This window comes from Nanorana parkeri, unplaced genomic scaffold, assembly GCF_000935625.1.
Source record: "Nanorana parkeri isolate BGI_ZX_2015 unplaced genomic scaffold, ASM93562v1 scaffold778, whole genome shotgun sequence".
Lineage (NCBI taxonomy): Eukaryota > Metazoa > Chordata > Amphibia > Anura > Dicroglossidae > Nanorana > Nanorana parkeri.
In genome coordinates this window covers 541378-558265 of record NW_017307046.1, presented here as the reverse complement: position 1 = coordinate 558265, position 16888 = coordinate 541378, and the positions used below count along the sequence as shown (strand labels likewise).

General features: G+C 46.3%; 2 protein-coding genes across 9 annotated transcripts in view; one reads left to right on the top strand and one right to left on the bottom strand.

The window, feature by feature from the left end:
* FNBP1 (formin binding protein 1) overlaps positions 1 to 8242 on the bottom strand; it is a 220895-nt gene extending 212653 nt beyond the window's left edge. For all 8 annotated transcript variants that reach the window (XM_018564751.1, XM_018564754.1, XM_018564749.1 and 5 more), the window contains exon 1: positions 7907 to 8242. In XM_018564751.1, coding sequence (XP_018420253.1) covers positions 7907 to 7930 — 24 coding nt within the window. In that variant the 5' untranslated portion in view covers positions 7931 to 8242. The remainder of the gene's footprint in view (positions 1 to 7906) is intronic.
* Positions 8243 to 16461: 8219 nt separating this feature from the next.
* GPR107 (G protein-coupled receptor 107) overlaps positions 16462 to 16888 on the top strand; it is a 79315-nt gene continuing 78888 nt past the window's right edge. The window contains exon 1 of the mRNA XM_018564747.1: positions 16462 to 16629. Coding sequence (XP_018420249.1) covers positions 16531 to 16629 — 99 coding nt within the window. The 5' untranslated portion in view covers positions 16462 to 16530. The remainder of the gene's footprint in view (positions 16630 to 16888) is intronic.

Below are 16888 nucleotides of genomic sequence, written 5' to 3'. Positions count from 1 at the left end.
AAATACACTGTGAATTGTATTATTTGCCATAAAATCTGTGATTTTGTTCAGCAAGTTTAGAATCCAGGATGTAACCTCACTTTTCTCTACTGTGGTTAGAGCAATGCAACTTGGTCTAGGGCCATCCTAGCCTGTGATCAGCTTGGCAGCTCCTTCCTCTGCCAGTTTGAAAAAAGCAAGCAGCTAATATAAAGACAGACTGAGGTACTATTTAAAAATATGTTTAAAGCCCAATTTAACCTTCTTTATTAATGAAATTCAGTCAGGCTGTATATAGAGTAATAAATATGCACACTGGAGAGTCATTCCACTGCTCACACACACACACACATGGACCTGGTTATCCAGAGGTCTGACACTCCTCTAACTCCAAACCGCCTTCCTCTGCAGACTGCTCCAATCAACAGTGCTGATCAAGAAGTATGAACACGGTTAATTGAAGCCAAGTGGAAGCGGGACACGGGACTGCCGAAGACCCAGGCCACCGCGTTGTGTGCAGCAGTACGACTCTCCAACGTGCTGCCAGAACAGTGTGTTTTAACCCTTGCTGCAGCACATAGTATATAATAAAAGCAAAAACACAAACATATTTCTTACTGTATATGCAGCTTGAGTGCAATACAGCAATAAAGAAGCTTTGTTTGGGCTGTAAGGTAACATGAATGGGTTAAATGGGGGCATTTTATAGCCACCTAAAGTTTTGCTGTAAGGCATTAATTAGGGGGTGAATGATAAGTGTTAGAGGGTTAGGTTATAAATTATAGGCTTATTTCGAGGATTAAGTGTTATTGCTCAGACAGGGAAGGGTTAAGAATTTGAAAGAGAGAGGGTGTAGTTTGGGACTTTGTGACACTTAGGGGAGGTTTTGGCATTTGCAGCTCCACATCTTAAATACCAGTGCCAAGCTCTGAGTTATCAGAACCAATGTGCAGCTATTGACAGCGTCTGTGGTGCTTACACTGACTAAAGAACATTTAGTACGAGTATACCATTTTAACAAATGATAAAACATATACAAAAAAAAAAAAAACCAGACCTAAAAAAGCCCAAGGAAATGTTTGAAAATGATTTATATACAGTCACTGGTAACAAATGTGCTACGAGTATACCTCACAAGAGAACACGTTGTAAATACTGGCTTTTATAAAGGGGTGCATGCTTTAATGAAACTGAAAAACCTCACCCTATAGTACCTACCCCTTCCCCAAGACACGCTATATGAGGTGGATCCAAGCACAAACCTTTTTCATCTTACACAAGCAACAATCCGCCAACATCCTTCTGCAAGAAACAGCACATCACCCTTATGAATGTTTTGATTTGTAAAACATCCTTATTGGCCACACTGAAAACCTTTTCATGAAAAAGCAAGCCGTGATGGAATCCAGGATGATTATGCATTCTTTAACGAATACCAAACGACCAAGACGGCTAGAGAAAAAATGGAGGGAGAGAGAGAGGAGCACTGTATAGAGGGAGATGAGGACAGGCAATATGGCTGCATACTACCAATCAAATTATTGGGGTAGGGAATATAGGGAAACGAGGAACAAAGCAGCCGACGAGCTCCTCTCGTTAATAGGCTATTTACTAGGGAAACAGACTGTGCTGATCATGGAGCTGCAGACAACACAGCAGGGGTACTACATCTATGGAAGCAGTGAACTAGAGGCAAATTATATTTTATCATATAGTATGTGCAACACAATGATATTTAAAAAGCATGCTAGTCACCAATTATATAGAAACTGTGGAACAATGCAGGGAGAGGAAAAGGAAAAAGGAAAGAAAAAGGGGAAAGGAAAGGAAAGAAAAAGGGGAAAGGAGAGGAAAGAAAAAGGGGAAAGGAGAGGAAAGAAAAAAGGGAAAGGAGAGGAAAGAAAAAGGGGAAAGGAGAGGAAAGAAAAAAAGGAGGAGAGGCAAGGAAAATGAAGGGGAAAGGAAAATGAAGGGGAAAGGAGAGGGGAAAAAAAAAAGAAAGAGGAAAGGGGAAAAGAAAGAGGAAAGGGGAAAAGAAAGAGGAAAGGGGAAAAGAAAGAGGAAAGGAAAAAGAAAAAGGGAAAAGGAAATGAAAAGGGAAAAGGAAATGAAAGAAAAAAGGGAAAAGGAAAGGAAAAGAGAAAGAAAAAATGGAACTGAAAAGACAGAGGAAAGGAAACACTCAAATACTGATATAAGCAGAAGAACTGGGGCCAGTCCATGTACTGTATAAGGAGATCGTCTATGACTGAGCAATGTAGACAAAAAAAGAAGCCAAATCATCCACAGAGAGGGGTTAGGAATAATCCCTGTATATGGTAATAATGGATCTCATCAGGTACTATACAGGGAAATGAGATTGGAATGGGCCTTGTGTAAAGTGAATAGGTAGTAGTGGGGCGTGTACAGAGCGCAGGTCTACGCTATGGCTTACATAGTGAGAAGAGTCCAGATTTGGCTTGTATAGAGCAGGGCTGGATAAAATCAAGGAGACAGGCAGTAAGTGCCACTATAACATTACATTCAGGACCTCATTCTTTTGAACCTTTGCTAGTTCACTGTAAAGAGAAAATATTTGCATGTATAGGGAGAAGAGCCAGAGCTGGGCAATGTATTCATTGAGAAGAGTTGTAACAGAGTCCTGCACATGAAATCCATGAGATCAGCCCTGTACAGAGAGAACACCAAGTACTTTACAGAGAGGAAAGTGACACTGGTGGTTGTATAGAGAAGCTGTGAATCTTTCTATACACGCACACTATAGAAAACTGGAACACACAAGGCGTATTATATGTGAGGAATACTGTTCCATATAAGGATGTAGAGCTGCAGCTAACGATTATTTTAAAAATCGATTAGTTAGCCGATTATTAAGTTCGATTAATCGGTTAATCGGATAAACTATAAAATAAAGTTTAAAAAATGGCTCCAGTGATGGGACTACTAGTTTGTATTGAGGTTGTAATCCACCACAGGAGCAAGCTTGGACCGGTGGAAGTAAAAAAGAAAAAAAAAAGATAGTGTGGTGTGCAATATAGTGAAATGGAAAGTGTAAAATTATACAGCAATGCATGCAGAATGGCAACGGCTATAGAGGACTACAAAACCCAGCAAAAGCGCATTCTGCATTGCGCTGTATAATGTACTATTGCTGGGTTTTGCAGTCCTCTATAGCTGGTGGTATTTAGCATTGTACCACTTTATAATGTATTATTGCTGGGATTTGTTGTACTTCTCTATAGCTGGTGGTATTCTGCATTGCGCTGTATAATGTATTATTGCGTGGACTTGTAGTCCTCTATACAGTGCAATGCAGAATATCACCAGCTATAGAGGAGTACAACAAATCCCAGCAATAGTACATTATACATACAGTGTATAATGCATTGCTGGGATTTGTATTCCTATGTATAATATACAGCACAATGTACCATCAGCTATAGAGAAATACAAATCCCAGCAATACATTATAGAGCACCATGTGTGGGAGAGTGCAGGCTTACCTGAGCAGTCTTCCAGCAACTTGCTTCTGAGATCGGACCTGTCTATCAGCGGCTGTCATCCCCCCACACCTGCTCCTCCTTACTACATCTCCCCGCGTCCCTGTGCCGATCGTGGATGTGGGCGGGCGGTGAGTGTGAGGCGGGGAGGAGGTGCGGCGTGAAGAGCGTGGATGCGAGCGGGTCTGGCAGCGGCGAGCGTGAGGTGGGGAGGAGGTGCGGCGCACAGCGTGTGGAGCCGTGAACAGGGCTAACTGATCGGGAGCCGATTAATCGATTATTGAAAAAGTTGACAACTTTTTCAATAATCGATTATAATCGATTATGTCGATTAGTTGTTGCAGCCCTATAAGGATGGAATGAAATAGACTACAATACACCTCAAAATTAAAGGCTGGTTATTGCTGCACATTGGCTATGCGGCATTTGTAAGGTCTTTTGGTGTTTGTGTGAATTTCAGTCCACAAACCAAAAAAATGATTGCCTTCTGCTCGGCATTGGCCCTGGTGTGTGGAGCTCTAGGGGCATACGATTGAGAGCTCTTTGTGCTCATACGACTGCTCTATGCACTCTTGAACGGGCTGAAGAAGTGGTCAGCACTGCCTAAAAATAAAAACCTATATAAAACCTAGTGAATCTACAGGTAGATAGACGTTAAGCGCTATATAGCACACCTTACATTAAACTGCAGCTTAAGATATCAGGATGGATCAATGTGTGAAATGGTTACATTGTGTGCATGTTATATTCAAGTACAAAGTGAAATGCATGTATGAAATATACTTAGTGGTTCTGTCATATTAAAAGGAGAACTATGGGGTCAGTGCTTTCCCCATAGTTCTCCTAAGGGTAACGGGAGGACATAAACTAGCGTCCTCCCGTCACCCAAAGCTCAGTATATAGTGAGCTACAGCTTGCGGTATACTGAGACGCTGTAGCCGGGACGGATCCCGACAATACTGTCTGGATCCACCCAGCTGCGTGAGTGACAGCTGGCTCTGCCTAGCTAGAGGCAGAGCCAGCTGTACCCGCCCCCTCCCCCGTCCGTTCCGCCAATCAGCGCTGGAGGATCGGACAGGGGGAGGGGGGAATCCCTGCAGGGAGCTGTGAGTGACAGTCACAGCTCTCTGCAGGGACAGGATCGAGAAGTGAGCGAGCAATGGTATGTGTTCGCTCACTTCCCGATCTATTGAGCCGACCTGTGACAGTTTAATCGTCACATGTCGGCTCGACCTATGAGGCTGAGTGATTTTCACTCGCCTCATAGTTCTCCTTTAAAGGAACCTGTAAAAGGTCCATTATCATACTTGTGTTGTGTTAAAATAATAATAAAGTCAAAATGTTTTTAAACTATTTTAAATGCTGATAAAAATCACTTACAATGGATGCTGCTCCCTGATGTTTAAAAATGTTAGTTTCCAGCACAAGCAGCTGGTCCCCTGAGCACTGGCCACTATATCCTGTTTTAGGGTGGCTCCTTTCCCTTGTAGGGTCCTACGGAGACACACTTGTGTGTGCTAGTAAGCTGTGTGCGTCTCTACAAATGTACAGACACAGCAAGGCAAGACACTCCTCTCCACCCTTCTCTAAGCTAGTAGGTGGACAGCTGCCGGAGACTGGGCCGTCCCTTGTGATCTTGTACTGGACGACAGGATGTTCAGGGAAACCAAGCTTAGAGAGAGTTGGAGCAAAAATGTTAAATAAAACATTTGATAGGCAATATATATTTGTTTGATCCAGATTTAATTCTCATTCTACCTCCTATCTAGTAAATCCCTGACCTGAAACCAGCAGATCAGGAGCTTTCAGCTTTCAGTTGCTGCCTACTTGTGACAGCTGAGTGATTCCCTAAAGTAGGGGAATCCCAGGTTGATATGACAATCCTGGAACATGCAGCTTTTAGAAACAAGTAAGCAATAGTAGTTTTTTACTTTCGCATGTGAACAAGGTGCATCGGTGAGTAACTGAATAAACATTACAGATGTACCAGCACAACACCATAATGTATATAGAGCATTGATGAACAACTCTACGGGTCAGCCTTCCTCAACCTTTTCAACTTAGAAGAACCCTGGAAATCATTTCCACGTCTCCAGGAAACCTGATAATTTCTGTACAGAACATAAGAACATATAAAAGTATGAAGGTTGTGGTGTATTTGACACCTAGGGCTGCTAAGATGACAAAATATGTGTCCGTAATAATAAAATGAGACAAATGATAATAATTATGACCACAAAAGAAAGGCAGACCGTAAAAAAAACTGTAGTAGTCACTTACATTGGCGGTCAGTGGAGAAGGGTCCATTTACACTGTTGTTCAGTGGAGCAGGGCCCCCTTACATTGGTGGTCAGTGGAGAAGGGTTCACTTACATTGGTAGTCAGTGGAGAAGGGTTCACTTACATTGGTCGACATTAGGGAATGGCACCCAGTGAAGGGTGGCCAGTGGGAGAAGGGTCCCATTACACTGGTTGTCAGTGGAGCAGGGCCCCCTTACATTGGTGGTCAGTGGAGCAGGGCCCCCTTACATTGGTGGTCAGTGGAGCAGGCCTCCCTTACATTGGTGGTCAGTGGAGCAGGCCTCCCTTACATTGGTCAGTGGAGCAGAGCCCCCTTACATTGGTGGTCAGTGGATCCGGCCTCTCTTACATTGGTGGTCAGTGGAGCAGAGCCCCCTTACATTGGTGGTCAGTGGATCCGGCCCCTCTTACATTGGTGGTCAGTGGAGCAGGCCTCCCTTACATTGGTGGTCAGTGGATCCGGCCTCTCTTACATTGGTGGTCAGTGGAGCAGAGCCCCCTTACATTGGTGGTCAGTGGATCCGGCCTCTCTTACATTGGTGGTCAGTGGAGCAGAGCCCCCTTACATTGGTGGTCAGTGGAGCAGAGCCCCCCTTACATTGGTGGTCAGTGGACCCGGCCCCTCTTACATTGGTGGTCAGTGGAGCAAGGCCCTTCTTACATTGGTGGTCAGTGGAGCAGGCCCCCCTTACATTAGTAGTCAGTGGAGAATGGGAGAATGGCACCCAGTGAAGGGTGGCCAGTGGTAGAAGGGTCCCCTTACATTGGTGGTCATTGGGAAAAATTCCCCTTACATTGGTGGTCAGTGGGAAGAAGAATGTCCCTTTGATTGGTGGTCATTGGAAAGAATGCTCCCCTTGTAGATATCAAATAAGATCTTTGGTGTCAGTGGTTACATATCTGAGTGTCAGAAATTGCAGCTTGTTCATGAACCCCCTAACCCTGCCTGAGAGTCTGGTACACACAGAAGATACAATACTGTATACGTGTAGTACACATGGACAGTACCCTGCATACAGCACTGTAAGTAGAGGATTGTGGTGACAGATCTACAAATGACAGACACAGCATAGGCACAACATAACAGGCACAACATACACACACACAATAATTCTGGAAGGAGTGGTGATCGATACCTGCTTTGATGATGATGATATAGCACAGTGGACTCACAATGTGCATTGAGTTGGTGTCTATAATAAAACACTGTATATAGATGATACATGTGCAGTGTCTATGGGGTATACAGCACTCTGTGTATAGTAATGGGGTGCCTATTGGGGATAAAGAACCGCCTAGACATAGCGGATATGGAGGGTGAGCTGCAGATAATTGACACAATGTGCCAAATGGACAGAGTCCCACACAGGGTGTGTAAAGGACAGCTATGGATCAGTCAATGTATAAAGAGAGTGTATGGACGGTCACCGAGTAATTGTATAGGCAGCGCAGGATCAGGAAAAGATTACTGGTCATATACAGGGCCAGCAGTGTCCAGACATCCTGTATACTCAGTGTGTGCCGGGCTCTGGACAGTGTGGGGGAACACTGAGTACTCTACTGGGGGTTCACAGGGCACTGGACAATGGGAGTGCACTGGGCACTCCACTGGGGGTTCACAGGGCACTGGACAATGTGGGGGGACACTGAGCACTGGACAGTGTGGGGGGACATGGAGCACTGTATGGGGGCACACTGAGCACTGTATTGGGGAAATAGTACAGTGTGGGGAGATACTGAGTGTTCTATAGGGGTGCACAGGGCCCTGGACAATGTGGGGGAACCCTGATCACTCTATGGGGGGGACAGGACAGTGTGGGGGTCACTGAGCGCTCTGTGGGGGGGCAGTGTGAGTGGACACTGATCGCTCAATGGGGGACAGGTAAGTGTGGGGGACACTGAGCGCTCTATTGGGGAACGGGGCACAGGGACAATGTATAAATATTTATAGACACAATCAAGTCTTACTCCAATGAGCTTTAACGTGTGCTATTTCTGCAGCATTATTATTAAGGTAAATACATATTATTTTCAGTAAAATAACGATCGTTGTAGCTTATCCAACGAAGAAAGATTAATTGTATCACTGTCAGCGGTCATCAGCATGGAAGGACGGTGTCACTCACCCAAAGCTCGGTGCCCCAGCTCATGATGTCCCGGGGGCGGCAGGGACCCTCGCCCGCTCAGCGCTGCAGAATGAACAGGCAATGACAGCAGCTTGGCACCCGGTGGGGGGCGTGTCTCGATGGATGCTGTGACCCCCCGGGTGTAGGGATGATGGTACCTCCTGGTGCTGGGGGGGGCCTGTACCACCTAAAGCAGTGTCACAATTAGTATATCCCAGGACCGGAGAGTCTCTCCTTGGATCGGGGTGTCACGGTGTCATCTCCTGACACTGGCGGAGGAGCGGGAGTGCGGACTGCTCGGGAAGCACCGCGGGAGCGCGCAGGGGGGGTGGGTTATTCGGCTTAGAGAGGGGGAGAGCATGCCAGAGCGAGAGGGCGTGGCCAGCGACTGCAGCAAGCGAAGGGCGGAGTTGGCTACCTAAGTGGGCGTGGAAATTCGGCCACTTATAAACATGGGGGAAAGCCGGGTGGCTGCGCGCTCTCACATACAAGGGATTCTGACAGAATTGCGCGGCTCCGACCCTCCGTCACCTTATAGTGATAAAGGCGTATTTTACAGATAGCGTAAGGTTTTGGGCCGGGCAAAGATTATCAGTAGGCGTTCCCATAGTATTAAAGGGGAGGGGCTTTATTTGACAGCTCGTGAAAGCTCATGAAAGAATAACGGTTAATATGGGATCTTCCTGCTGAACCAATCAGCTCATAGGGGGCGGAGCCTTCACTATTTTGATGCGCTTTGGAAAGCAACCAGGACGGGAAAGTAGGCGTGTCTGAGAGAACGCTGCCATTCAAGGCAACGGGGCGCCACCTGGTGGAGAGTTGCTGCATGAGGTTTCCTGCGCTAGAGCAGTTTTTCAACCTTTTTTGTGCAAAGGCACACTTTTTTCATGAAAAAAATCACGAGGCACACCACCATTAGAAAATGTTTAAAAAATGTACCTCTGTGCCTATATTGACTATATATAAAGTAATTCTCTTGAATAGGAATCAAATAAACACAAATAAATTATTTCTTCTCCTGTTGTTTTTTCTGGCAATGCCTTGCAAAAAAATTAGTTTTCTATAATTGCATCACCATCCAGAAAACGCACATTGGCCAAGAGTTGAGCATGTCTTGGGAGGGGTGTGTGGTGGTGCATTGAAGTCAATGGCACCGCAGCCACGCCCCCCAGCCCAGTGCGATCGCCTGCACTGGAACGTGTGGTACATCAATGCCTGTGTTCCGGTCCAGTGCGATGAGAAAAAATGCTGCATGTACTATTTTAGCAGATCGCACTGGAGCGGAACACAGGCACTAATGTGCCATGCGTTCAGGTGCCGGCGTTCGCACTGTGGGCAAATATCGCGGCTGCTCCATGCTCCCAGCTCTCGTCGCGGCTCCATTGCCGACCCGCGTCCCCTGCTCTCGCACCGGTATGATTGGTCTATTTGTGAGCCAAAGCCGTGGCACACCAGACAATATCTCACGGCACACTAGTGTGCCGCGGCACAGTGGTTGAAAAACGCTGCGCTAGAGGACATAGGGAGATCGGCTCCATTATTTTCAATGGCACAATCTACAATCGCTGATCTACATTATGGAGTACGCTAACCAGGCAGCATGTAGTTGGATTCAACCTTGCATGCTAGCACAGTGTTCCAATGATGTGCCATGAATGCCTAGAAGGTGCTACTGCATGCTACTTGTGTAGCTTTCCCCATAGGAAGCCAGTTGTTCAGTGGCCAGATGTAAGCTGCCCATACACTGCTTGAATTTTAGTCCTAACAGCTTGTTCAAACATTGAGCTGTGTGTGGGCCTGCCGTCAGGGGCGTCCCGAGGCTGCCGCACCCCTCTTGTGACGCCACTGCCTGCTGGCACTATCCGGCTCCACAACAGTCAATTATTCAGTTGTTGCTTGAACACTGACTGCAGCCAATCAGCAACAATCACCATTCATGTATGCTGACAGCAGTGGATGCCTTCTGTCAGAATACAATAGCTCAGGAGGGGAGATTCCTCTATCCATGCTACACATCGGTTAACAGAAATCTATTAGATTTCTCTAATTCTACCTGCAGGCTGAACATAAGAAATCTATAAGTGTATGTCCAACTTTATATTTATTTTATCCATTAGACCAAATATTTTGTGTTACCTCCCCCCAGCACAGGGAGTGGTAAAACCACAACTAATTTACCAAGACTTTATTATAATATTAGTAAAAGTGTCATCATATTTACAGATGTGGATCACAACAAAATGTCTGCAATTACAACCAGTAACGTGTTTGCAGATATAACGTGAGTACTATACTGACAACCACAAACATGCCTACAGAGACACAATCTGTACCATACTGAGACTACTAAAGACGTCTCTGCAGAGACACAATCTGTACCATACAGAGACTACTAGAGACATCTCCGCAGAGACACAATCTGTACCATACTGAGACTACTAAAGACGTCTCCGCAGAGACACACTCTGTACTATACTGACACTAATAGAAACGTCTCCACAGAGACACAATCTGTACCATACTGAGACTAGTAGAGACATCTCCGCAGAGACACAATCTGTACCATACTGACACTACTAGAGAGGTCTCCGCAGAGACACAATCTGTACTATACTGACACTACTAGAGACGTCTCCGCAGAGACACAACCTGTACTATATATATATTTTTTTTACCACCGATTTAAGGGTGCGCAGATACGAGCTGGGTAGTGTTATATCTGTACTATATTGACACTACTAGAAACGTCTCCGCAGAGACACAATCTGTACCATACTGACACTACTAGAGACGTCTCTGCAGAGACAAAATCTGTACTATACTGAGACTACTAGAGACGTCTCCGCAGAGACACAATCTGTACCATACTGAGACTAGTAGAGACATCTCCGCAGAGACACAATCTGTACTATACTGACACTACTAGAGACGTCTCCACAGAGACAATCTGTACCATACTGACACCACTAGAGAGGTCTCCGCAGAGACACAATCTGTACCATACTGACACTACTAGAAAGGTCTCCGCAGAGACACAATCTGTACCATACTGACATTAAAAGAAACGTCTCCGCAGAGACATAATCTGTACTATACTGAGACTACTAGAGACGTCTCCACAGAGACGTAATCTGTACCATACTGATACTACTAGAGACGTCTCCGCAGAGACACAATCTGTACTATACTGAGACTACAAGAGACGTCTCTGCAGAGACACAATCTGTACCATACTGACACTACTAGAGACGTCTCCGCAGAGACACAATCTGTACCATACTAAGACTAGTAGAGACGTCTCCGCAGAGACATAATCTGTACCATACTGACACTACAAGAGAGGTCTACGCAGAGACACAATCTGTACCATTCTGACACTAATAGAAACGTCTCCGCTGAGACATAATCTGTACTATACTGAGACTAGTAGAAACGTCTCCACAGAGACACAATCTGTACCATACTGAGACTAGTAGAGACATATCCGCAGAGACACAATCTGTACCATACTGACACTACCAGAGAGGTCTTCGCAGAGACACAATCTGTACTATACTGACACTAGTAGAAACGTCTCCGCAGAGACACAATCTGTACCATACTGACACTACTAGAGACGTCTCCGCAGAGACACAATCTGTACCATACTGAGACTAGTAGAGACGTCTCCTCAGAGACATAATCTGTACCATGCTGACACTACAAGAGAGGTCTCCGCAGAGACACAATTTGTACCATACTGACACTAATAGAAACGTCTCCGCTGAGACATAATCTGTACCATTCTGAGACTAGTAGAGACATCTCCGCAGAGACACAATCTGTACCATACTGACACTACTAGAGAGGTCTTCGCAGAGACACAATCTGTACCATACTGACACTACTAGAGACGTCTCCGCAGAGACACAATCTGTACCATACTGAGACTAGTAGAGACGTCTCCTCAGAGACATAATCTGTACCATGCTGACACTACAAGAGAGGTCTCCGCAGAGACACAATTTGTACCATACTGACACTAATAGAAACGTCTCCGCTGAGACATAATCTGTACCATTCTGAGACTAGTAGAGACATCTCCGCAGAGACACAATCTGTACCATACTGACACTACTAGAGAGGTCTTCGCAGAGACACAATCTGTACCATACTGACACTACTAGAGACGTCTCCGCAGAGACACAATCTGTACCATACTGACACTAGTAGAAACGTCTCCCCAGAGACCCAATCTGTACTACACTGAGACTAGTAGAGACGTCTCCACAAAGACATAATCTGTACTATACTGAAACTACTAGAGACGTCTCCGCAGAGACACAATCTGTACCATACTGACACTAATAGAATGGTCAACCTGGGATTTGACTAACAACCCCCCTTATCACCCGGGTCAACCTGGGATTTGCGTTTGTGTGTACGTGGGTGTGGGGGACTTCAAACAAGTTTTTGGGGTTTTTAAAAACGTGACTTTAATTTTTGTACACTTAACTTTATTGCTATTACATAGGTGGCTAACACACTCCCTATGTGATAGCACGAAAACAGTGACAGGTCCTCTTTATTGAGACATCAGGGTTCTATTAGACCCCTAATGTCACCTAGGGATCCCAAAGAAGTTAAGGAAGCAGAGATCTGCGGGAGCACTAACGGACATTCAAAAATGGCCACCTGCATTAACATTCTGCTGTCCAGCCATTTAATTACAACGGCTGGATGGCAACCAGTTAAGGGTTCTTCCAGAAGCGCACTAGTTTTGTTGCTTTTCTTCAGTAGATGGAATGAAGATCCAATAAATGTAGTGATTTCTACACACAAGGGGGTTGTAGACCCGTGGGCATCTTTTTCCCCTTCTATGAACCCTAACATGCACACTGCCCGTTTGCAGTGATCCGAAGCCCGCCCCTCACTGCGGTCATTGGAAACACGCCCCTAAGCGGAACGGGCTTTCGATAATCGCAAGTACGATCTGCCTGTCGAAGATGGGCAGATCGTACGAGCTTTTAATAAGCTTACGACCATCGCAAGACAAAAGTCTTGCGATGGTCGTAAGGTGTATGGGCACCTTTAAGCTCCTGTTCTGGATTACAGTACATGAGGAGAGCAGAAGCTTGAATTCTGGGGAAACGGAGGAGATGATGGATTGATTCAAATCCTGAATGTCACACCGGCCGATGAAGGCTCCATACTTGTCTCTACATCTTTCCATCTCTAGACAAGGTCACAAATTTGAGGGAAGATTGATTTCCCCCCATTTTTATGTGATTTCTCAGAAGGCCATCTTTCTAAAGCTGGACACTGACCTTGGGTGATGGTTGGAGAGCAATTCCTCCAATGAGAAATGAGTTTGTAAATGATCATGTTATTGACTTGTGTCGTAACTGTGCATCACTGGTCACCCCTTTAGATGACTTTGGATGATGGCGGCCTGTTCTAGCCATTTTTGGATCCAGTGTCCCACAAATGTCACTGGTTGGTCCCTTTTTGTTTTAGGTACAGAGCAATTGTAGAGGTTGCAGGGCCTCTCCCAGTCATTGCTCCTCATGCTTTTATCTAGCAAGTGCTGAGTGAAAAGTATCCTTTCCAGGATCTTTAACCACTTGCTGACCGCTGTTCTTAGACCCCCCTTCCTGTCGAGGCCATTTTTCAGTGTTCAACTGACATTTGACTTTGACTGACATTTATTCCGTCATGCAACGCTGTACTGAAATGAATTAGACAGATAGAGCTTTCTTTTGGTGGTATTTAATCACCACTGGGGTTTTTATTTTTTACTATATAATGAAAAAAGTACAGAAAATTTCGAAAAAAACCCTGTTTACTCTACGTTATGTTATAAAACATTTATTATTACCCAAATTTTTGGCAAAATATAAAAGACGGGGTCACGTCGGGTAAATAGACACCAAACATGTCAAGCTCTAAAATTGCAAAAACTACCATACCCAAAATTGGGTAGGCGACGCTTTAAAAGCTTTTACCGCTCATCAGTTTAGTGTTATCAGTGGTTGATGGGCCTAGAGTTATTGCTCTCACTGCGACGTTTGCGGCGATATGTAACATGTGCGGCGTAATGGATGCAATCGTAATTTCTGCATGTAGGCGCACTCGACGCATGTTTGCATGTGTATGTGGGGGGCGGGGGACTTAAAAACATTTTTTTATTACCTTTATATGTGACTTTTAATTTTTTAATATATTTTTTTTAACTAATTCTTTTAAACTTTTTTTTTCACTTAGCTTTATTGCTATTACATAGGGGACTAACAAGCCCTCTTTGTGATAGCCAATTTTCAGTGTCAGGTCCTCTTTATGGAGACATCAGGGGTCTTTAAGACCCCTAATGTCACCTAGGGACCCTCAGAGAAGCTGATGAAGCAAACACCTGCTTCACCAGCTTCTCTACCAGAGAGTGGCAGAGGAATGCGGAAGTGATGTAATACACATCACTTCCTGCATTCCGAAGAGGAGATCAAACGGAGCTTGTGTACTGAGCTCCGTTTGATCTCTGGCCGCAGAGCTGCTGTGCTGGTCCCGGGCTCGCACCGGGCACAGCGGAGCTCAGATCGCCAGCAGCAGCTGCAATGGAGGGGGGGGGGCGCACATCCGCATGCATATTACAAGCGATCGGGCGTCTCTACAGACCCCCGAGTGCTTTTTAAAGACTAAGTTCACCTTTCTGACTGTTTCATGGCACACCCATATTTAGGTTATAACATGAAACACGGTCACATCAGTCACATATGATGGGAAGATAGAGATGAAGGGGTTAAAGAACAAGTCACATACTGTGGGAGGATGGAGATTAGGGAAGCACCGATACCGTTTTTTTCGGTATCGAGTATTGATATTTTTTCCCGCTATTTGCCGATACCGAATACCGATACTGGAAGTCCCATTAAGGAAGCCAGGTGGCACGTAATTACTTGCCACCTGGCTTACCGATTCGGCGGGCAACGCGTAAAAAGACTCGCCACCCAGCTTCCTGATTAGCAGGGAAGCTGTCTCCATGTTTCCTTGTCACCAGGTGACGAGGAAGCATGGAGCCGGGTTTCTGGCCAATCAGGAAGCCCGGTTTCCTGATTGGCCAGCTTCTCCAGCAATCAGTTAAGTCATTACACAGTGCCCGGCTTGGAATGGCCAGGAAGCCGGCTCCATGCTCCTTCACCAGGTGGCGATGGAGCATGAAGCCGGCTTTCTGGCCAATCAGGAATTCGGGGGGCAGGTAATTACTCGCCCCGTAATCAGGAAGCTGGGCAGCGAGTCATTACACGACATCCGGCTTCCTGATTGGCCAGGAAGCTGGCTCCATGCTCCTTCATCACCAGGTAACGATGGAGCATGAAGCCGGCTTACTGGCGAATCAGGAAGCCGGGGGGCAGGTAATGACTGGGGTGACAAGGGAGGCAGGTGACGAGGGAGCATGGAGCCGGCTTCCTGATACCGGAAGTTCCGGTATCGGGCTAGGCATCGGAGCATTTGGGTGAGTACGAGTACTCGCCCAAATACTCGGTATCAGCACCGATACTGATACTAGTATCGGTACAACCCTGGAGATGAACATGTCACATACAGTGGAAGATCTACAGAAAATAGCACCTATGCTAAGCACTGAAACTGTGCCCCTTTCCAAAAACTGACAACTATATTTTACATCATTTTACCATAATATCAACTCGAAAAATCAAACTCGCAGCAGTCTCCCCTTACACTAGAGTCTAGGCCTCGGATGTAAAGGAGGACTCACCAGATGGTTAACAGGTGGGGGAAAGTGCACAGTCCAGATCAGTGACACTGACCATGCTTCTAGGTGGCAGGGACACTCAGGCCCCATTCACACTGAGCGATTCGCAAATCGCGCGTTTGCATTTTGCGCCATATCGCGTGACATGCTTGCATTGAGCAAGCTAGAATCGCTGCAAAATCCGCTCCAAAAAGGGTCCTGCTGTAGCGACGCACGACCCGCGACAGAGACGGACAGAGCCCCATTGCCATGCATTGGAGAGCGATATCGCGCGGTAAATAGTCGCGATATCGTGGGAATTACCTGCGATATATATCGCTCAGTGTGAATGGGGCCTAACAGTGCACCTGGCTGCTACCTACAGGCAAGGTCAGTGTCACTGAAATGGTGTGGCAGTAACAGCACTATCAGTGCCATTGGAATGGTGAATAGCTGAGAGCCAGGTGCAAACACCATTTCAGTGACACTGACAATGCCCCGGGCATAGGGAGACATGAATTCCACACCCCTGCTGCCTCGAGGCCAGGCCTTGGTTGACCCTATAGGAAATCCGGTCCTGGCTATACCGCCTCCTTACTAAGCTTGCCGTTGGTGGTATAGCAGCAAACGAAAGCCGCGCCGCCACCTGTGCTAACTGTAGCTTTTATGTTATGCCGTCATGCGGCGCCACGCCCCCGACGCAACGTAAAGGCCGTGACATCACAGACGCGGTAAGGGCCGAAAATCACCCATTGCACATGCGCAGCACTCACATTCGTCACCGCCAGGTCTGAACCTCGCGAGGAAGTTGTCTGGCAGCGATGGGAGGGGGTTGATCATGTGACTGTGGGTGGAGACAACTCCCGGAAGTGAGAGGGATGCTGATGCTGGAATAAACATGGCGCTGCGCAGTACGATCTGCTCGGGGTTGTCGGCTACCATTGTAGTATTGCTTGTGTCTGTGTGCTGGGCCCGGGTCCACCACCTCACTCTGAAGGTAAGAGCAGCGAGGTCTGGGAATCAGGAGGAGGAGTAGCCAGACTTCCGGGATAAATGGAGGCCCGGGGAACTTACTGGAGAGGAACCGTGACATATGAGGCGGGCGCTGACACAGGAAATAGGGACACTGACAAGTAAAACCGGGATACTGACATTGGAAAAGAGTCCACTGATCGCGGAGAGAGAGACTCTGATAGTAGAGAAGGGGACTCTGACAGATGAGAGAGGGGGCGCACTGATGGTCACAGAGGGAAACA